This window comes from Capricornis sumatraensis, chromosome 2, assembly GCF_032405125.1.
Source record: "Capricornis sumatraensis isolate serow.1 chromosome 2, serow.2, whole genome shotgun sequence".
NCBI classification, from domain to species: domain Eukaryota; kingdom Metazoa; phylum Chordata; class Mammalia; order Artiodactyla; family Bovidae; genus Capricornis; species Capricornis sumatraensis.
In genome coordinates this window covers 122,757,612-122,775,091 of record NC_091070.1, presented here as the reverse complement: position 1 = coordinate 122,775,091, position 17,480 = coordinate 122,757,612, and the positions used below count along the sequence as shown (strand labels likewise).

Genomic DNA, 17,480 nt, shown 5'->3' with positions numbered 1-17,480 from the left:
GTCAAGACTTGGAGAAGTTAAATCTGTTCAATGTCCAATAGGTTTTATGTGGTATGTTGTTTAGTCGATAAGTCATGTCCAACTCTTTTGCAACCCCATGTACTGTAGTAGCCCGCCAGGCTCCTCTACCCATGAGATTTCTCGGGCAAGAATACTGGAGCAGGTTACCATTTCCTTCTGCAGGGGATCATTCTGGACCAGGGATCGAGCCTGCATCTCCTGCATTCGCAGATGAGTTCTTTGCCACTGAGCCACCAGGGAAGCCCTTCAAGTGGTATAGCTTAAACTCAAGTCTGTCTTCATTCTTAACCACTGTTCTATACAGCCTCTTATCTGAACCTCAGGCTAGTCATGGCTTGCTCAAGGCCATATAGCTCATAAATGGCAGACCTGGGATTTCAATCTAGGCCTATGTGCTTACCAAACCAAACCTACACATTTCACACTGTATGCTCACGTAAGCAGGTGAGGATTGCAGGAGGCTAGGGCACATCTCCAGTAGGAGAGTCACAGAAATCACTTCAAATCCTTCATAACTTCATCTTCCAGGGACTCTACTGTGTAGGGTCTCAGGTGAATCAAGGCTCCACCACTCACAATTTGTGAGCAGTCTATATCCCAGGGAACTCAAGAAGAATCAGAAGTCATTTGATACTGAACTTTATTTGTTCTGACCATCTAATAAACTGTCCACCTTATTAGGAAACAGAGACAATGCTGTCTGTAAAAGGTCAGAGATAAGTCAAAATAAACCCTCTCACCAGATCTCAAGAATAGCCCTGGAGGAGAATCTGTGGCTGCTAGTCAACTGCCCGGTCAGGTCCCCTCTCTCCTGGGCTGTAAATGGGTGTTGATTCTTCAAGTGGCTGTCAGAGCTGCTCTCTGGAAACCAATATCTGACTTTGGTATTCAGAGTCTTGGTTACAAAGAACTGCAAGTTACCCAGTTGTCAAGGAGAATCCACTTCTCTTTACTGGCCATGACCAAAAAGTTAGTTGGGGGTCGGGGGTGGAGGGTAGGGGTTGTTCAGAGATAGAAATTAACTTGGGAATTTCCAGTACACTTCAAGCAAGGGCTGGTAAACTGATGCCACCAGAGAAGCCTCACAAGGTATGGCTGGAGATGCCCCAGAAATATTTCCTAGGAGCTATTTGTGCTATATAACCAGTGCCAAACCAGTAAGGGCTTGCTTGCCAGAGACCTCTTGCCACCTTCTTCAGCTTCTTCCTTAATTCAGACCCTACTTGTTCAGACTCCTTGGCACTGCTGCCTCCCAAATCTAGTAAGGTGAAAGGGTTTCCTACCATCAAGCAGCAACCCTGTCCCTTCTCTCTAGTTTCTCTATAAGGAGGCTCCAAGGAGGGCTCAAGAGGGTGTGTGGCCTAAGAAGAAAAAACTGCCTGGGGCATCCAGTCTTCCCTGTTATTCCAGCTCTAGCCACATGGGGGCCCCTGGCTCTAGAGAATGCGGCACCCAGCTCTGGCTTTGCTCCCAGGGAAGGCTGCAGAGCTGGGAAATCCTTGCCCAGCAGGCCTGGAGCAGTTCCCTTCCACCAGCACCTGAGGGCGGGCAAGCGCAGGCGAGTGCACCACGAAAGTCTCGGGTTTCAGGGGGAATGGCAGTTGCCTGTCTAAAGGCTTCTCTGTTTCTTGGAATTGTACAGAATGTCTCTTGTGGCTTTTCCTCCTCCCTCCTTTTTTTCCTGTTGACTCTCCCCATCCGGCCCTCTGAATCACCAGACTCCACAGGAAAGCAGCAGATGTTGACTTTACTTCGTGCAAGCCAACGTCAGCGCTCTCCTGTGGAGTGGGGAGAAGGCAGGAAGGTGAGAGGTAGGGGAATGGTGGAAGATAACCCTAGTCCTTTCCAAACTGTGAGGGAGGATGTAGTGGCGGAATCTGAAAGAAGTCAGGGACCTAGGCAAAACAATGCTGATTCCCAGGGACAGGGGAAAAAAGGGGCCCTACACTAAGGCCCCAGTGTAAGCTCTGGAGCCAGGATCACAAGGACGGAAGCACAGGGTGAGAATGTTCCTGGTTTTAGTGCCAGCCCTTCTTGTCTGAGGTGAGGCCTCATCTCTTGCCAGCAGCATCCTCATGACTCAAAAGTCAAGTCAGGCTGCAGGTCTGGGGAGACAGTCCAGAGGCTTTCTTCCTCTTGCACCATCTGAGCCCCCAAACTTCTGCTCTTAGGCAAGTCTTTTGGAGAAGCTGCAAGAGAGGTCTTTATGGACTTTATTCTACGTTCATTGTTCCAATTTTTCTTCTCTCTTTTCTTCCTTGGGGATTTTCTTCCGGGCAAAGAAGCCAAGCTGTAGGGAAAGAGATAAGAGTCATCACCAAATGCCCTGCCTAGAGACCCTGCCAAAGGCCCTTAGAGGTATCTGAAGCCTTCAGTTTTGTTCTGCTTCCAAAAATGAGATTCAAATTTATTTTATTTGGCTTTGGTTTAATTCAGCTAAGATTCCTGGAGGACAGTGAAGGAGATCTGGAGACACCCACAGCCTGCTTAGTTGCCCAGCACAAACCCAGTTTTCCCTGCTGTAATGAAGACTACCTTAACTCATGGGCACCATGCCCCATACTGTCCACTTCAGCAGTGCTTACCTTCCAAAGGCAGAAAACAAGGAGAGCAAGCAGGAGCAGCCCTCCCAGGACACTGCCAATGAGGATCCACAGAGAGATGAGGACAGGGCGGGACTGAATCACCTCCAGGAAGCTCTGCATAGAGAGGACAGCTGGTTTTTACTTGCACCCTTTTGCCCAGTTAGCTTCACCCCACACTGTAGCAAACTCAGCCCCCAAACAGAAGAATAAAAGGGAAGAAACTGAGGTCAGAATGGGGGCAGGGGGATCCACCATTCTGACTGATCACTTCTGACTCCCTGAATGCTGCCTAATGAAGACATCCCTGTTGTGAACAAGCTCACGGGTGCCCTGATGCTATCGCCACCCTTGCTAGTTTCACAGCTCTCAAACTCAGTCTCCAACCCCACCTCGCTCCACCGGGAGGCTTCAGTCAGCAGTAGGACGCTGCCCTCCTCGGTGCTCAGTTCGAAGGTGCTGACCACTGTCAGAGACTTGAATTTGGCCTGTGGAATGGAAAGAGATTTAAAGTGAGCCATGATTGGGCTTCCCTGGTGGCTCAATGGTAAAGAATCCGCCTGCCAATGCAGGAGAGTGAGGTTCGATCCCTGGTTCAGGAAGATCCCCTAGAGAAGAAAAAGGTAACCCACTCTAGTAGTCTTGCCTGGGAAATCCCATGGACAGAGGAGCCTGATGGGCTATAGTCCATGGGGTTGCAAAAAAATCAGACACGACTTAGCGACTAACAACTACAACATCATCAGGTGGAACAGGTCTCAGGACCCTAATGGCAAAGATGAGGCTGGGGGGATAACTTCCAGGACCCTCAAGACCAGAGGAAACAGTTGGAGAGCAATAGTGAAAGAGAAGAAAGGTAACAGATGGAAAGCCTGTGGCCCTTCATGGACTCTGCATGCTCTACTCCTCTTGAAATGCATTCAACCCCTCTTTTTTTGGCTAACTCCTACCCTTCCTTCAGGTTGAAGTTTAGATGTCATCCCCTCTGGGAAGTAGAAAAGTGTTTCCTTCTAACCCCCATCACCCTGGACTAGGTTATAATATTCTGTTTATTTCTCTTTCACCTCTGTTGAACTATAAAATCCTTGAGGTCAAGTGTTAGTAACTTATGTGTCCCTAGTGCCTAGCACAACTTCTCAATAAACCTTTGTTAAAAGAGTAAATAAATGAATGAAAAAAGGATACCAAAGAGAGATAAAAAGAGAACTGGACTTAGGGAAGGATGGTCTGTCAGACTTAACTTTCCTGAAAAATGCCCACATCCCAGGGATCTTATATTATTCAAAGTAGATGGCACACAGGAAAGTACAATATAAACCCCTAGTACTAAACAGCTGTTATAATTAAGATGTCATTGCTCTGCTAAGGAACTCACACTGACTCCTGACTGCCTATCATGTTAAATTCAACTCCTCAGCTTTAAAGAATTTTCAAATTTAGATCCCTTTCACTATACAATATCACTTCCCACTACCCTCCATGCATATCCTACATGTAATATCAACTCTTTACTGGTTCATTTAATAAAAAATATATTAAATCACTATAATGAGTTAACTAGACATGCTCAGTCATGTCTGACTTTTTGCAACTCCATGGACTGTAGCCTGCCAGGCTCCTCTGTCCATGGAATTTTCCAGGCAAGGATACTGGAATGGGTTGCCATTTCCTTTTCCAGGAGATCTTCTCAACCCAGGGATCAAACCCCCATATATTACATCTCCTGCATTGGCAGGCAGGTTCTTTACCTGGGAACCTTTTACTAGTGTCATCTGGGAAGCCATGATGCTAAATGTTGGGGATATTCTCCTTAGTCACAGGGGAATTTATATATAAAACAGGGCCTTTTATATCGTAGGCTTTTGATGGATTGATTGAATTTAGGTATTCTATATACCTTAGTGATAATAACACTAAGAGATGATAAATGGAGGAAAATACAAAAACAGTAACTAGCTTTGAGTGAGTGCATCTCATTAGTTTGTTCTTTACAACAACCTCATGAAGTAGATATTTTCTTCCTTATTTTAGAGATGAGGAGAAAGAAGGTTAGAAAAATCAAATAACTTTGCCAGTAGGAGGAGAAGCTCAAACCTGAACATGAGTCTGTGTCTGAAATGCCTATGCTAAAGTCCCAGGTAGCAGCAGCAGGGGAGAGTAGTAGAAAAGGAAACATTTACCCTCCGGAAAAATTCATTGTGAACCAGCCTCAGTAGTCCAACAGAGATCTCAGTCCCCTTTGCCAGCCGCCCAAGGTGGCACTTCACAACCTGGCAGTGGGTATTGCTCTCATTCTATCGGAATAGAGAGACAGATCAGGACCCTGGAGGGGGAACAATCCCCATGCCCCACACCGGGCTCTACCTTCCACCCAAAGCTCTGAACTCCACTGTTCCTCCCTGCATTCCTGCTCTGGACACCTTCTTCACCCCCCTGTGACTCATACCAGCCTGCTTGTGTGCTGAAGCTCCTCTGGATGCACAGGGGGCCCTGGGGGTTTGGTCAGGTTCTGCACTGTGCAGCTTGCCTAGAGGAAGAGCCAACATGAGGGATCCCCTGGATGGCGAGAGGCCGGCCCCTCCAGGCAGAGCAGGAGCACACCATCCACACTCTTGAAGTTCTTCCCTGGGTAACCCCTTTCTTTCTTCTCAAAGAAGGTACATATGGAAAAGAAAGCCCCTTCCCCCCCAGAGAGGGAGGATCTCTGAGAACAGAGACCCAGCAGATGAGGAGCTGGGTGAGTCCACCAGATAAAGGTGGCAGGGTTCCATAGGCCCTCAGGCCAGACTCACATTGTTAGTGATGACTTGAGACAGTGACAGGAAGTAATTGCCCCCATAGGCCACAGCTGGAAGGAGGGCTGAGATGATGAGGCCGCTGACCACATAGCAGCCAAGGTTCTGAACCTAAAAGGAGGATTGGAAAAGGAAGAGGTGAGAGACAGAGAAAAACCCTTCCTCACCTGTTCCGCTTTACCCTCGATGCCACTGAAATCTAAGAGAGACCCTTCCCATCCTTTTCCCAGGACTCCTCTCCAGCCCTCTGCTCATGCCAAGGCCCCTCTGGCTTCTCACCCTAAGAGTGGTTTTGAATTCGGGGCCAGGGCCCACTGGGAGGGTTCCATATGGGTGGACCTCATAGCGGTGCAGAGTGGACTCACTGCGTGAACACCAAGTCAGGAAGTGCATGGTCACAGCCATGACACAGAAACCCGGCACACGATCAGCACACGGACAGATTCGTGGTAGGAAGGGCCAGCACATGGATAAAGATACGGGGGTACACAGCGAAGACAGCAATGAAATATGACACAGACGTGGCATAAACTTTATGGCCACATCCCACCACCCCAGCTCCAAGCCCCAGGGCCCAGCAAAGCCCTACAACTAGGATGTATAGGTATACCCATACCTAGGAAAGAGAAATGCTTAAAAGAGAAGGTTTAGCATGAGTGGGATTAAGGCCAAAAAGATGGGGCAACCCCAGGGGTTTGGTGTTCGGAAACACTGAAGCACATGGAGGGAGAGGGAGTGAACACAAAGAGGACGAGTGAGGAGCTGAGCCATACCTGGAAAATAGGAGGTGAGGCTCATACTGAATGTAGGCTGAGGTCTGGGCTGTGTTATCGCGAAGCGTTCCGTTTCTCTCCAGGCTACTGCTGTAGGGTCAAGGGGAGGCTCACATCCCAGCCCTGTCTCAGACCCCCTTTCTCTGGAGTGAGGGAGTCATGCTGCTTCCACCGCCACCCTCACTCCCACACCACCCCCATGAAGACCTAACAGGAGAGGGCTGGGAGGAGATACCCACTCTCACCTGGTGGCCGTCAGCCTCACAAGGACCTGGCTCAGGAGGAAGGAGCAGCTAAACTCAAACTCTAGCAGGAAGGTCACCTAGGGGCAAGAGACATGGGAACATGGTAGGTTTCTCTTCATGGGACAACTACAGAGGAATGGGAGCCCATCTGTGAGCCTCCTTCCCTAAACTCCCAGGCCCCACAGATTCCAGCCCCTGATCTCTCAAAGCCCCCTTCTCATCCTGGGCCCCGACTCACCTTGGCTCCCATCTGGAAGACAGGATGCCCCACGCTGCAGAGCCGGGCATGCGGAGCGGGGGCTGCACACTCCACCTTCACTGGGCTGTTGCTCTGAGAACAGAGGAAGCAGGGTGAAGGCTGTGCTGGGGCTGCGACTGCCCTCTTGCCTGCAGCCTCTAAACACAACCTTTCCCAGAGGCCCTCATAGCCAGCACTCCAGCTGTCTTCCTCCTTCCCTGATTCCCCTGAACTCCCTTCCCCAAGGGCACCTGAGGAGTGAAACTGGACAGGTGGAGGTTTCTGGAGAAGCTGAGACTCAGGCTAGTGTTATAGGCATTCTCCTTCTTGTTCTCCAGAGTTGCTGACACCAGCACTTTCCGCCGACCCCCTCGAACCACGAACGGGTCCTTCCTAGGAGTGGTGGATAAAGGGCAGCCCAGAGTTGAAGGAGAGCCAGAAGCCTCATTTCTGTTTTCCTGGGCAAGAAACAGCCCTCCATCTCCCTTTAAGTCCCTTCTGGTCTGTTTCAAGTCAGCCCGGTTTGGCCGTTCATGTCCATCCCACCTGGAGCCTCTGATGTCCATATTAGCTTGAAGTACCAAATCTGTGACACATTCATTGTCAGGGCCACAGTCCTTGGAGAAGGGGACCTAGAGGAGAGAGAAGGGGCTGAGGACTGAGAGGAAGGCATGGGGAAAAGGGATGGGATTGGAGGACAAGTGAAAAGAGAAGAGTGGGTGCCTAGGTCAGATCCTCATGTCTGCCCCCACCCCTTTCTCTTGAATTCACTGAGAAGCACAGTGTGGCAACGCGGGGGCAGGGCAGGGCTTGGCACTGCTGACCAGCTTTCGGATGGAGGTGGGTGAGCCCTCATCCAGCACAGGCCCTGGCTTTGTGGTATTGTCCAAAGCAAAGGTCACAGTCAAGGACACTGGCCGGAGGTAATCTGACGTATCCTGAGAGAAACCAGAGTGAAGGCTCATGGGGAACCTGGGTAAGGTAGACGACCCAGGAATCTTGGTAGAATGTGATAATTACACTGATCATTTACTGAGTACTTCCTGTGTGCTAGGTACTGTCCTAAGGTTTTATCAATACTATTACATTTAATTCTAAGACAACTCCTATAACGTTGTTATTATTAATCTCCCCTTTTCAGGCAAGGAAACTAAGGTTTGTAGGTGATGCGACTTGCCAGAATGCACAGGTGCTAAATGGCAGAGCAGGATTCAAACCCAGATCAGCCTGCCTCCAAAGTCTGAACTCTCTCACTTTTCCCACTTCAGATTTCTTGCTGATCCAACAGAATCTCCTCCTCTGATGCAGCCTTTCTCTCACTCCCAGGCCCTGACAGCAAGCAGTTCCTGCCCTCTCCTCACCAGCACATGGAAGTGCAGTTGCTCACAAGTGATGTTCCCCACACTGAGCCGGAGCCGCCGAGGGGACAGCCTCTGGCCAGAGCCGTCAAATGCTGCCCGGGCTGCGGTTGTCCACTCATCCAGCGATGCTGTGAACCGCACATCTGAATGGGGTGGGCAAGAGTGCAGGTGGAGAGGGGTCCCAAGACTAGGGCAGGGAGGGGTTGGACTGCTGCCCAGTCACTCACGGAATCGGCGATCCCAGCGGCCAGGAGTGCGGGAGGTCACTTGGAAGCAAAGGGCTGCGGACAGGCAGGTTGCCTCCTGGCCTCGCCTCTTACAGTCCCTCTGAACCACGCTGATGGCCGACGGGGTCACATCTAGTGAAGGGGCCAGGCGGACAATGGGCCGGGAGCTGGGAACAGGGTGGGAAAGAAAGTCTAGCTATGGGAGGAAAGCCCTTAGAGAAAGGCGATCCCCAGTATTTGCCTCCCTGAGGTCAAAGGAAAGAATAAGGAGCTGGGCAACACACGAGCCAGCCTCCCCTGAACCTTTGGACACAAGTAAGCTAATAGCTGATATTCAATAAGCACTTGCCATGTGCTCTAGGCATGGTGTTTAGATCTTTGTACGGATTATCACATTTAAACCTCACCACAAGCCTATAAGGCAGGTATAGGTATTATTCCTATTTTATAAACTAGGAGAATGGAGGTGCAGAGTAAGTTGATCAAGAAGCCAGATATAAGTCTGTGACCCCAAAGCCCTTGCTTCTAACAGCTGTGCCATGTTGTCCACTGCTGCCTGAGCTGCAACTGCTCACCTGAGCAGGATGGCTGCCCCTTGGGCACCCACAGCCACATCGACCAGGTCATCACCATCTAGATCCAGCCGGCCATCCACACTTCGGCCAAAGTAGCTGAGGGCCTGCGGCATGGAGACAGCGGCAATCCGCTGAGAGGGAGAGAGGAGAGACTGAACAGGGACTCACATACCTGGTTTCTGAGGCCTCCTATCTGGCTTTTTCTAATTCTCCCCTCAAGCATGAGGAGGAAGGAGAAAAACTTGAGTGTGTTCAGGAGTCTCTAGTATAGCGATATGTTTCTTGCCCCCATCACCTCACCTTTTTGACTACTGATTAAAAAAAAAAAAAAAAAAAAAGCCACTTGTTGGACTTCCCAGGTGGATAAGACTCCACCTGCCAGTACAGGGGACATGGGTTCAATCCCTAGTCCGGGAAGATTCCACATGCTGCAGAGCAACTAACCCATGTGCCACAACTACTGAGCCTGCGCTCTAGAGCCCGAGAGTCACAAGTACTGAGCCCTCGTGCTGCAGCTACTGAAGCCTGCACACTCGGACCTGTGAGCCACAGCTACTGAGCCTGAGAGCCTAGAGCCCGTGCTCCGCAACAAGAGAAGCCACCGCAGTCAGAAGGCCGAGCACCTAAACAAAGAGTAGCCCCCACTCACCACAACTAGAGAAAGCCCTTACAAAAGCAACAAAGACTCAGCCCAGCCATAAATAAATAAAAAAAAATAAACAATCAAAAAAAGGCACTTGTTCAGTTTGGGTCTCAAGCCCAGGAGAACAATGATAAGAAAAGGGTGTGTACCCCCTTCCCCTCACCACGCCCTGCTTCATCGGGGCTCTTCTGACCTGCGCAGGACGCGGCCTGACTCCTCTCTGGGCCCCGTGATAGAGGTACAGGGCTCCACGGTGCCCATCCTCCAGCGGCGCCCCCACAGCCACATCAGCAAAACCATCTTGGTTCAAATCAGGAAGAGCACCCATGGCAAAGCCAAACCGAGCATCCTGGGGGGATTCTGGCTGAAGTGTTCTCTGGAGCGTCAACAAGGATGGCTGGTGGCGGTGAGGAGAAGACCAACGGTGCTGATCAGAGAGTCCTGACCTGTCGGCCAGCCCTCAAATGTGTGTGCCTCCCCTCCCCCTCCACCCCCCACAGACAAGTTCTAGGGCATCCCAGCACGTCTCACCTGGCCCACCAGATACACATAAACACGTCCTGTCTCCTTGTTCTGAGGCCCCAGGAACATGGGGGCAGCCACAAGTAAGACATCAGTTGTTCCATCCCCATCGATGTCCAGTGGGCAGAGTTCGCTGCCAAAGTACGAGCCAATCTGGAGAGTGGTGGGCAGTGGTGATCCCAGGGGGAAGGGAAGGCAAGATTATGGACAAGTGGGAAGCACCTGCCGATCTGGTCCTCACACCCCTGACAACCAGAATTCATCACACATTTCTAAGGCCCCTCTCTTGCCCCTTCACCATCTTCCCTCACAGCCTGGAGTCCCTCCCCCAACAGCCTGGAGTCCCTGAGGACCCACGGGCCTCATCCCTCACCTTGGATGCCCTACCTGCTCCCCCTGGAGGCTCTGGGCGACCCTCACAGCCCCATCTTTCTTAAGTTGGAAGGCGATGACCTTTCCTCGATGACTAAACCGAGGAGCCCCTGAGAGAAAGAGGCGGCGACCACCCCGCAAAAACATGGAGGAAACAGAGTAACCTAGAAGCGGACAAGGAATTAGGGGTGAAAGGGAAAGAAAATGGGGTCAGAGTAGGAGGGTTCCGTAAAGGCACAGAAGGGGGTCCCAAGGAAAGTAGCAGATCAGTGAGAAACTGCATGAGTTAGCAGTAAGTACCTGATAGCCCCCACTGGGGAAGCATTTTTCCCCGCCACCCTCTAATCCTTTGCAGCTCTCTGCTACTCACCCAGGTAGGCTGCATGGTTCTGCAATGCAGGGGGAAATTCATCTTCCAGGGCTGTCCGTGGTGGGAAGAGGCGGTGACCTTCTTCAAGCCATAACACTGAGCCCCCCCAGTCATAAGCCCCCACCATTCCAAAGAGAATCCCATCCTGTAGGGCAGAACCAGATGGGGTCGCTGAAAAGACAGTGGGGAATAAGAAGAAAAAACTGTCCAGGAGTGAGAGGGTCCCTGAGGGGAGACTGGGGTCGGTTGGAAAGGCATGGGAAGGTCAGCATGGACATTAGTTAAAGGCGCAGCATAGAAGAGCACTAGGATTGAAGTCGTCTGAGTTAGAGGCTCGAAGGAGTCAGATGTTGAGAAGGGTCATGGGTGGGGGAGGTCAGAGTCTGTCCAACCTTTAGCTGATGAGTAGAGAAGCCAATCTGAGACATTTCCAGCCCAAAGGAGCTTTCATTTTCTCCATGGGACCCTGGAGTGTAAGAAAACATTGAGGCAATATAAGGGAAGATGGTTCCCCCTTTGACCTAATAAACTTTTTCCAGAACCCCACCTATACCCCAGAACTCCCCCTGCCCTGTCCTCTTTTTCTCCAGGGTAATCATTACCCTCAAGGCCAAAAATCCGGTCCCCTAACGCATCCACAATGTCAGTCAGTGCCGCTTCATCCGTGACATTGAAGAAGAATTTCTCGTCTGGATCACTGGCAATAGCTCTGATTTCTCGCAGGAAAGAACTGGGGTCTCGCTGCCGCCGGAGGTAGTGACCAAGGACCTGGGGTCAGGAGATCAAGGTAGAGTCTGTTAGCTGTATGTTGTGACTGGTCTGGGAAGTTATCAACATCCGTTTTCCTTAAGTTCCCAGTCCTCAGTGTCACCATCCCCACCCCCTTCCATCCTTCCAGATCCAGAGTTGATTCTCACAGCAATCCCATAGCGTGTCACTCTTCCAGCCTCACAGGCCTGTAGTGCTGTGGGAAGCTCTTCTCCATCATGGGACTCTCCATCAGTGACAACCACCAGTAGCCTGGCAGCCTCTGGTCGGCCCCCATGGGACTGACTGAATCCTTCCGTGCTGAGAAGAGAAACAAGGAGTGAGCTGTGATCAGATGTGTGCAGATAGATACACATATCCAGTACTTAACACTGTCAGCCATTCACTGAGGTCAGACCTTTTGCCTTTTAGCCCATTTCCCCAACTGTCTAGAATAGATTGGCACACAGTAATAAAAGCTCAAGTGTCGGGGTGTCCTATAACATACAGAGCAGCATATCATTAGTGCACATAAGTGTAAAACCCATCCACTCACAGATTCATTCAGCAAATATTGTATTTAGAGGGATAAATATTAAGGGTGAGGGAAAAAAAGTGAAAGTGTTAGTCACAACCAAATCTTTGGACCCCATGGAACAACATGTAGCCTGCCTGCCAGGCTCCTCTGTCCATGGAAATCTCCAAGCAAGAATACTGGAGTGGGTTGCCATTCCCTTTTCCAGGGGATCGTCCCAACCCAAGGAATGAGCCCAGGTCTCCTGCACTGCAGGCAGATTCTTTACCAGCTGAGCCACCAGTATGTAGAATAAAGAATGGTCAGGTCAGGGGAGTCTTCCCAGAGATGAGTTTTGGCGAGTTTGGAAAATGGGTGAGGACATGAGTGGTGGAGAACCCAAGGGCCAACATCAAAGTGGGAGTGAAGGGGCATCCCTGGTGGCTCAGTGGTTGAGAATCCACCTGCCAATGCAAGGGACACAGGTTTGATTCCTGGTCCAGGAAGGTTCCACATGCCACAAAGCAGCTAAGCCCATGAGCCACAACTACTGAGCCTGTGCTGCAGAGCTCTTGAGCTGCAACTACCAAAGCCCAAAAGCCCTACAGCCTGTGCTCCGCAAGAGAAGTAACCACAGTGAGAAGCCTGTGCACTGCAACGAAGAGTAGTGCCTGCTCGCTGCAACTAGAGAAAGCCTGCATGTGGCAACAAAGACCCAGAGCAGCCAAAAATCAATCAGTCAATCAATCAATAAACAAATAACAAATAAATCTTTTTTTAAAAAGGGGGGGTGGAGGTATACAGACAGAATTCCATCTGCAGACGTAAAGCAGAAACATGGAGAGACACAGACAGACACTTCGTAGAAAGGCAATGAGGAATGCAATGATGGGCAATTTAGACTCACCCCACGTACCATTAGCATGCAAACAAACATAAGCAAGCAACACATGTCAGGATGTACACATTGCACTCCAAACCTTCCCCTACCCCTTCTGGCCGCCCACACTCCCCTTCCCAGTGTCTCACCAGGCCATCATTATTGCTTGAGCAGTCTTTGTTTCTCGTCCCTCTCGCCGGCTCAGGTTCCTTGCTGCTCTCACCACTTCTTCCTTGGTTCGGAAATCTCCCAGGGACCACTCGTGGACAGAGCTCTCTCCATACTGTACCAGCCCCACCTGAGAATAAAGTGTGCACTCTAAGGGAGTGTGTATAATGGGCAAGGGGAGGGAGAAGAAAGCATGTGAGGGAGGGGAGATGAGCACCTGGATACTACTGAAGATACTGCCTACATTTATCTTCTCTCTCCCCGATTCTTCCCTCCATGCCCATCCATCCTGCCTTCTCTTACCTGTATCTGTTCCGGGTCAATAAACAATCTCCCTACCAGTCTTCGTAGGAAGGTCTGAACTTCAGACCAAGGGTAGATGCTGTTGGAGCCATCCAAGACAATGACGACATCCATGTATGTGGGGCAGCCTAGGAGAAGGGGTAATGGTGATGGGAAACAGAGGGGCAAAGGATATTGGGCACGGGGGCAACAAGGAAAGAGGTCACAGGAAAGTGTTCATCGTTCAATCGTGTCTGACTCTTTATGACCCCATAGACTATAGCCCACCAGGCTTCTTTGTCCATGGGATTTCCCAGGCAAGAATACTGGAATGGGTTGCCATTTCCTTTTCCAGAGGATCTTCCTGACCCAGGGATTGAACCCACGTCTCCTGCACTGGCAAGGTTCTTTACCACTGTGTCACATGAGGGCACAATTAATTCAAACTATTAGGCACTTCTTACATACAAGGAAGATTACCCAGTCCTAGGTAAATATAGAACTGAATAAAAGGGAAGATGGGAATACATACAATTGACTCAAAAACAACGAAGATGGAATTAAGCGCAAGTAGAAACTTAGCACCATTTTATGTTGTGAGAGAACAATGGAGGATCAGTTCTGATGGTGGGGAATAAAAGGAGGCAGCAGCTGAGAAGATATTGAAGACTGGAGATGTTTGAGGAGAATATAAGGAAAGGCATTTGGGTGGAGAACACTTTAAATAAAAGGAGATGGCATATACAAGAAAAGTGAAGTGAAGGCTATAGCTAAGGTGTAGGGTATGGAGGAATATAGTGAGAGTTGAGTTCTGAAGTTGGTTAAATCAGTTCGGACACAACTGAGTGACTGAACTAAATCAGTTCACGGAGTCTTCATACCCTGGTAAAGAGTCTGAATTCTAATCTGTTAGGAAACATGGAGCCTTCACACACATGTTAGGTCACAGTGAGGATAGCCATGCAGGTCCCTGGTCAAGCATCATACACTGAGGCCCCATCTTTTTCCCACCCTCCACCCCCTATTCTGGGGACTTGGGCCCTTCTCCTGGCTCACGTTGTGCGGTGGGTGCCAGGCTTCCCTGGGGCCGGAACGAAGCATCTACACGGGCACATATTCCAGAACTGAAGACAGATGAGCCGCAAGCACGAGACCAGAGAGGGGCGCAAGCCTGGGGATTGGGAAGGGAAACAGTTACTCCCAGGCTTGTGAGGGCACCCTCAGAATATGCTCCTCGTCAAAAGAGGCAGTGAGGCCACTCCCCGAGATTTCCCTTCTTTCTTTCTAGGTTTTTAACTCCTTGACCTCTCCCCATAGACCAGTTTCCCTTGCCAGACTGCCCTTTTCTCTACCACGAACCTTCAGAGACTCTTTCCTTAGCTTACCATGAATCCCCCATTGCCATCTGTCTCTAACAGAGACATCCCCAGGTGCATATTCACAGCAGGATGAGATGAATTTCCCAGTGGATGGTCACCTGGTTGAAGGGGAGTGGAAGAACATGAGGTCACGAGGTCACAGATGGGGTGACTGAGTTCAAGGTGATTTTGGAAGAGGATGAGAAGGGGTCAGGATCAAGTCAGGAACTAGGAGTGTGTGGGATATGGAGGTGAATAAGTGAGGTGTGATATTACTCATATGTGGAATCTAATATGTTTAACTATATAAATGAACTTGTTTACAAAACAGAAACAGACTTACAGACTTAGAAAACACATTTATGGTTACCAAAGGGGAAATGTAGGGTGAGGGATAAATTAGGAGCTTGAGATTAACATACACACACTATTAATATAAAATAGATAACCAACAAGGACCTACTGTATAGCACAGGGAACTCTACTCAACATTCTGTAATAACCTATATGAGAAAAGAATCTGAAAAAGAATGGATACATGTGTATGTATAACTGAACCATTTTGCTGTACACTTGAAAATAACACAACATTGTAAATTAATTATAATCCAAAAAAATTTTTTTAAAAAGAAGTGAGATGTAAGGGATCAAAGCCACTAGTATATTAAGGTTAGAGGTTAGGAGAGTGAGGCATCTTCTTACCCAAGTGGCCCTTGGCACATGGGGCACTGTGGGAGCCCCCTACAAGGCAGCGATAAACGTCCCCCCTTCGGTCACCTGAAGGCCCATCCCAGGGGGCACCCACCAGCATCCTGGGGAGAGGAAATGAATACAAGCACAGTGTGAATATGACACTTAAGATAGGCCAGAGGGAAGGGGCGTGGTGATGGCAAGTCTAGAGCCCCAGTCACTTCCAAAGAACCATGTTTGTTTATATTTCCAGCCACTTTGCCTCCCCTTTAACAGCTCTACTCCAGTCCCAATCCCTCGGCCCTCTAGTTTCCTCCTCACCATTGTCGTCCACCCCCAACATGTTGTAAGACGCTGTATCCAAATTCAGCCTCCGGTGGGCCTAGAAATAGGCGTGGGCGATGCACATCCAGGTTAAAGGGGAGGCAGAGACCTGGTGGGGCCAGGATCATACGGTTAGCAGGAAGCAGTCAGAAAGGCTAATGAGTACACAGAGGAAAAGCTAGAGAGAAGCCGCAAAGGGAACATACTGATCTCAGCCTAACTCCCTTCGTCTTACAAGCTGCCCTGGACTCCATCAATGTCATGCACTCAGAGCTCCAAGCAAGGATGATTTCCTTCCTGTGTTTGGGTAGAGATGTCTAAGCTGTGGCCCTCTGCCATGCTGTTGCACAGCTGTATTTCCATTCCTATCCTTGAAATCTCATTCACAGACATGCCTGGAAGAGGCAACTTCCTCTTTTCTACATCATTCCTCCTACACAACCTCTTCTCCAGGCCAAGTGAGGGTTGCCTTTCTGCAGCCCCAGAAAAACTATTCTTTCCAAACTCTACCCAAATCCAGGACCATAGGGAGAACAAGAAAAAGTTAGAGAACACTGCAAGTTTGGGTCTCGTTTCTTCTTGACTCCCAGTATCACTGTTACTCTTTCACACTCTTTCTCCAGTGTCTAGGTCTCTGGTTGATTCCAGCCCTGGAAAACCTCAGTGGCAATTAACTGGGTGGAGCCACTTGCCTGCCTACACACATGGTTTGCCATCCATCCTTTCCAAGGGTCCCATCACTCCCAAAGTTTCTCACCATCTGCTTCCTAACTCATCCCCCTCCTGACACCCCCTGCCTGCTTGCATTTCTTCCTTAACTCTCAGCCCACTCTGAAGACCCCCGCAATCATGTCCTGGCTGACTCTTCCCTCCCAACCCCAACCCGCTTAAAATCAGAGCTGGTATTTTAGGAAACAATGATTACAGGGCACTGATGAGGAAAAATTCCAGGCCTCTTGTCCCTCCCATGCTTCTTTCCCTGCAACTTGCTCCTTCAAGTAGCCCCTCTCAGGCCACCCCACCACCACTTTCACCGATGGCGATTGCTCTGTCTCAAACATGCTCATTTTCAGAAAGGTACTTTGTATGTGAGCCTTATTGCATCTGGGAAGCTGGTAGGGCTGCATGACCAGTAACTGTAGCTCATTGGTTAGATAAACCCAGAGTTCTGACCACACTCCTAGTTAGTTATGCCTCAGGAGCCCAGAGACCACCAAGGACAGAGAGAATTAGGGAGGGGTGGGGGCAGGTAATAGTAATCAGACGAGCCACGTGGAAGTTCACATCATGTTTCGTTTTGGTTGACTCCAAGGTTAAGGACAAAGTTTTATATAATTGGACACAAATATTACACAAGGCAGTGGACAGCCTCAGCCTTTGCCAGGCAGTCATATGTGTGGACATAAGAATGCAAACCCATGCATGCATGCGCACGCATGTACACATGTATACACACACACACACACACACACACACACACACACACACACACACTACATAGAACCAGTTAACCTCACCACCTAACTCCCAAAGAATTTTAACCATAAAGGTCCCAAGGCCAAAAAATCTGTGTATCTTCCATTCCCACCAGAAACCAAGAAGTTAACCTCCCTCACCTGTCAGGAACGTCAGGGGCAAGAACAGGTGAGGGATGAGGGGGAATTCCATGCCTTGATGTTCTCTGTCCGTGTGAGAAGTCCTCTATGCCTCTGTCCCTCTCCTTCTCTGTTTTCTTTACTTTCCCTCCCATCCTGCCCCCTCCCACTGGCAGCTAAAAATAAAGTTGGAAGGAA

The 17,480-nt window shown here is 49.7% G+C and overlaps 1 protein-coding gene across 2 annotated transcripts; it reads right to left on the bottom strand.

Moving 5' to 3' along the window:
- Positions 1–774: 774 nt before the first annotated feature.
- Positions 775–17,374, bottom strand: ITGA10 (integrin subunit alpha 10). Of its 2 annotated transcripts, XM_068964105.1 has the most exons (30): positions 17,304–17,374; positions 15,685–15,796; positions 15,376–15,485; positions 14,701–14,792; positions 14,372–14,486; positions 13,337–13,464; positions 13,015–13,163; positions 11,642–11,792; positions 11,327–11,492; positions 11,117–11,190; positions 10,725–10,869; positions 10,370–10,518; positions 9,992–10,135; positions 9,654–9,857; positions 8,818–8,948; positions 8,243–8,409; positions 8,016–8,158; positions 7,479–7,592; positions 7,201–7,286; positions 6,906–7,047; positions 6,655–6,747; positions 6,417–6,493; positions 6,172–6,261; positions 5,678–5,762; positions 5,396–5,509; positions 5,050–5,130; positions 4,784–4,897; positions 2,996–3,091; positions 2,607–2,720; positions 775–2,311 (listed from the first exon to the last, which is right to left on the bottom strand). In XM_068964105.1, the coding sequence occupies exons 1-30, from the start codon at positions 17,353–17,355 to the stop codon at positions 2,246–2,248; spliced, it is 3,504 nt and encodes a 1,167-aa protein (XP_068820206.1). In that variant the 5' UTR covers positions 17,356–17,374; the 3' UTR covers positions 775–2,245. The 2 variants fall into 2 exon arrangements, with proteins under 2 accessions (XP_068820206.1, XP_068820207.1); XM_068964106.1 differs by lacking the exons at positions 14,372–14,486; positions 14,701–14,792; positions 15,376–15,485; positions 15,685–15,796 and having other exon boundaries at positions 17,304–17,355.
- Positions 17,375–17,480: the final 106 nt, after the last annotated feature.

What these genes read in the sequence shown, in the direction of transcription:
- ITGA10 (XM_068964105.1), bottom strand. Translation starts at nt 17,355, where the DNA reads ATGGAATTCCCCCTCATCCCTCACCTGTTCTTGCCCCTGACGTTCCTG. An exon ending in CTCAAGTCATCACTAACAAT is followed by an intron (nt 5,131 to 5,395) that starts GTGAGTCTGGCC and finishes CTCTTCCTCTAG; the next exon opens with GCAAGCTGCACAGTGCAGAA. An exon ending in TTGTTTTCTGCCTTTGGAAG is followed by an intron (nt 2,312 to 2,606) that starts GTAAGCACTGCT and finishes CTTTCCCTACAG; the next exon opens with CTTGGCTTCTTTGCCCGGAA.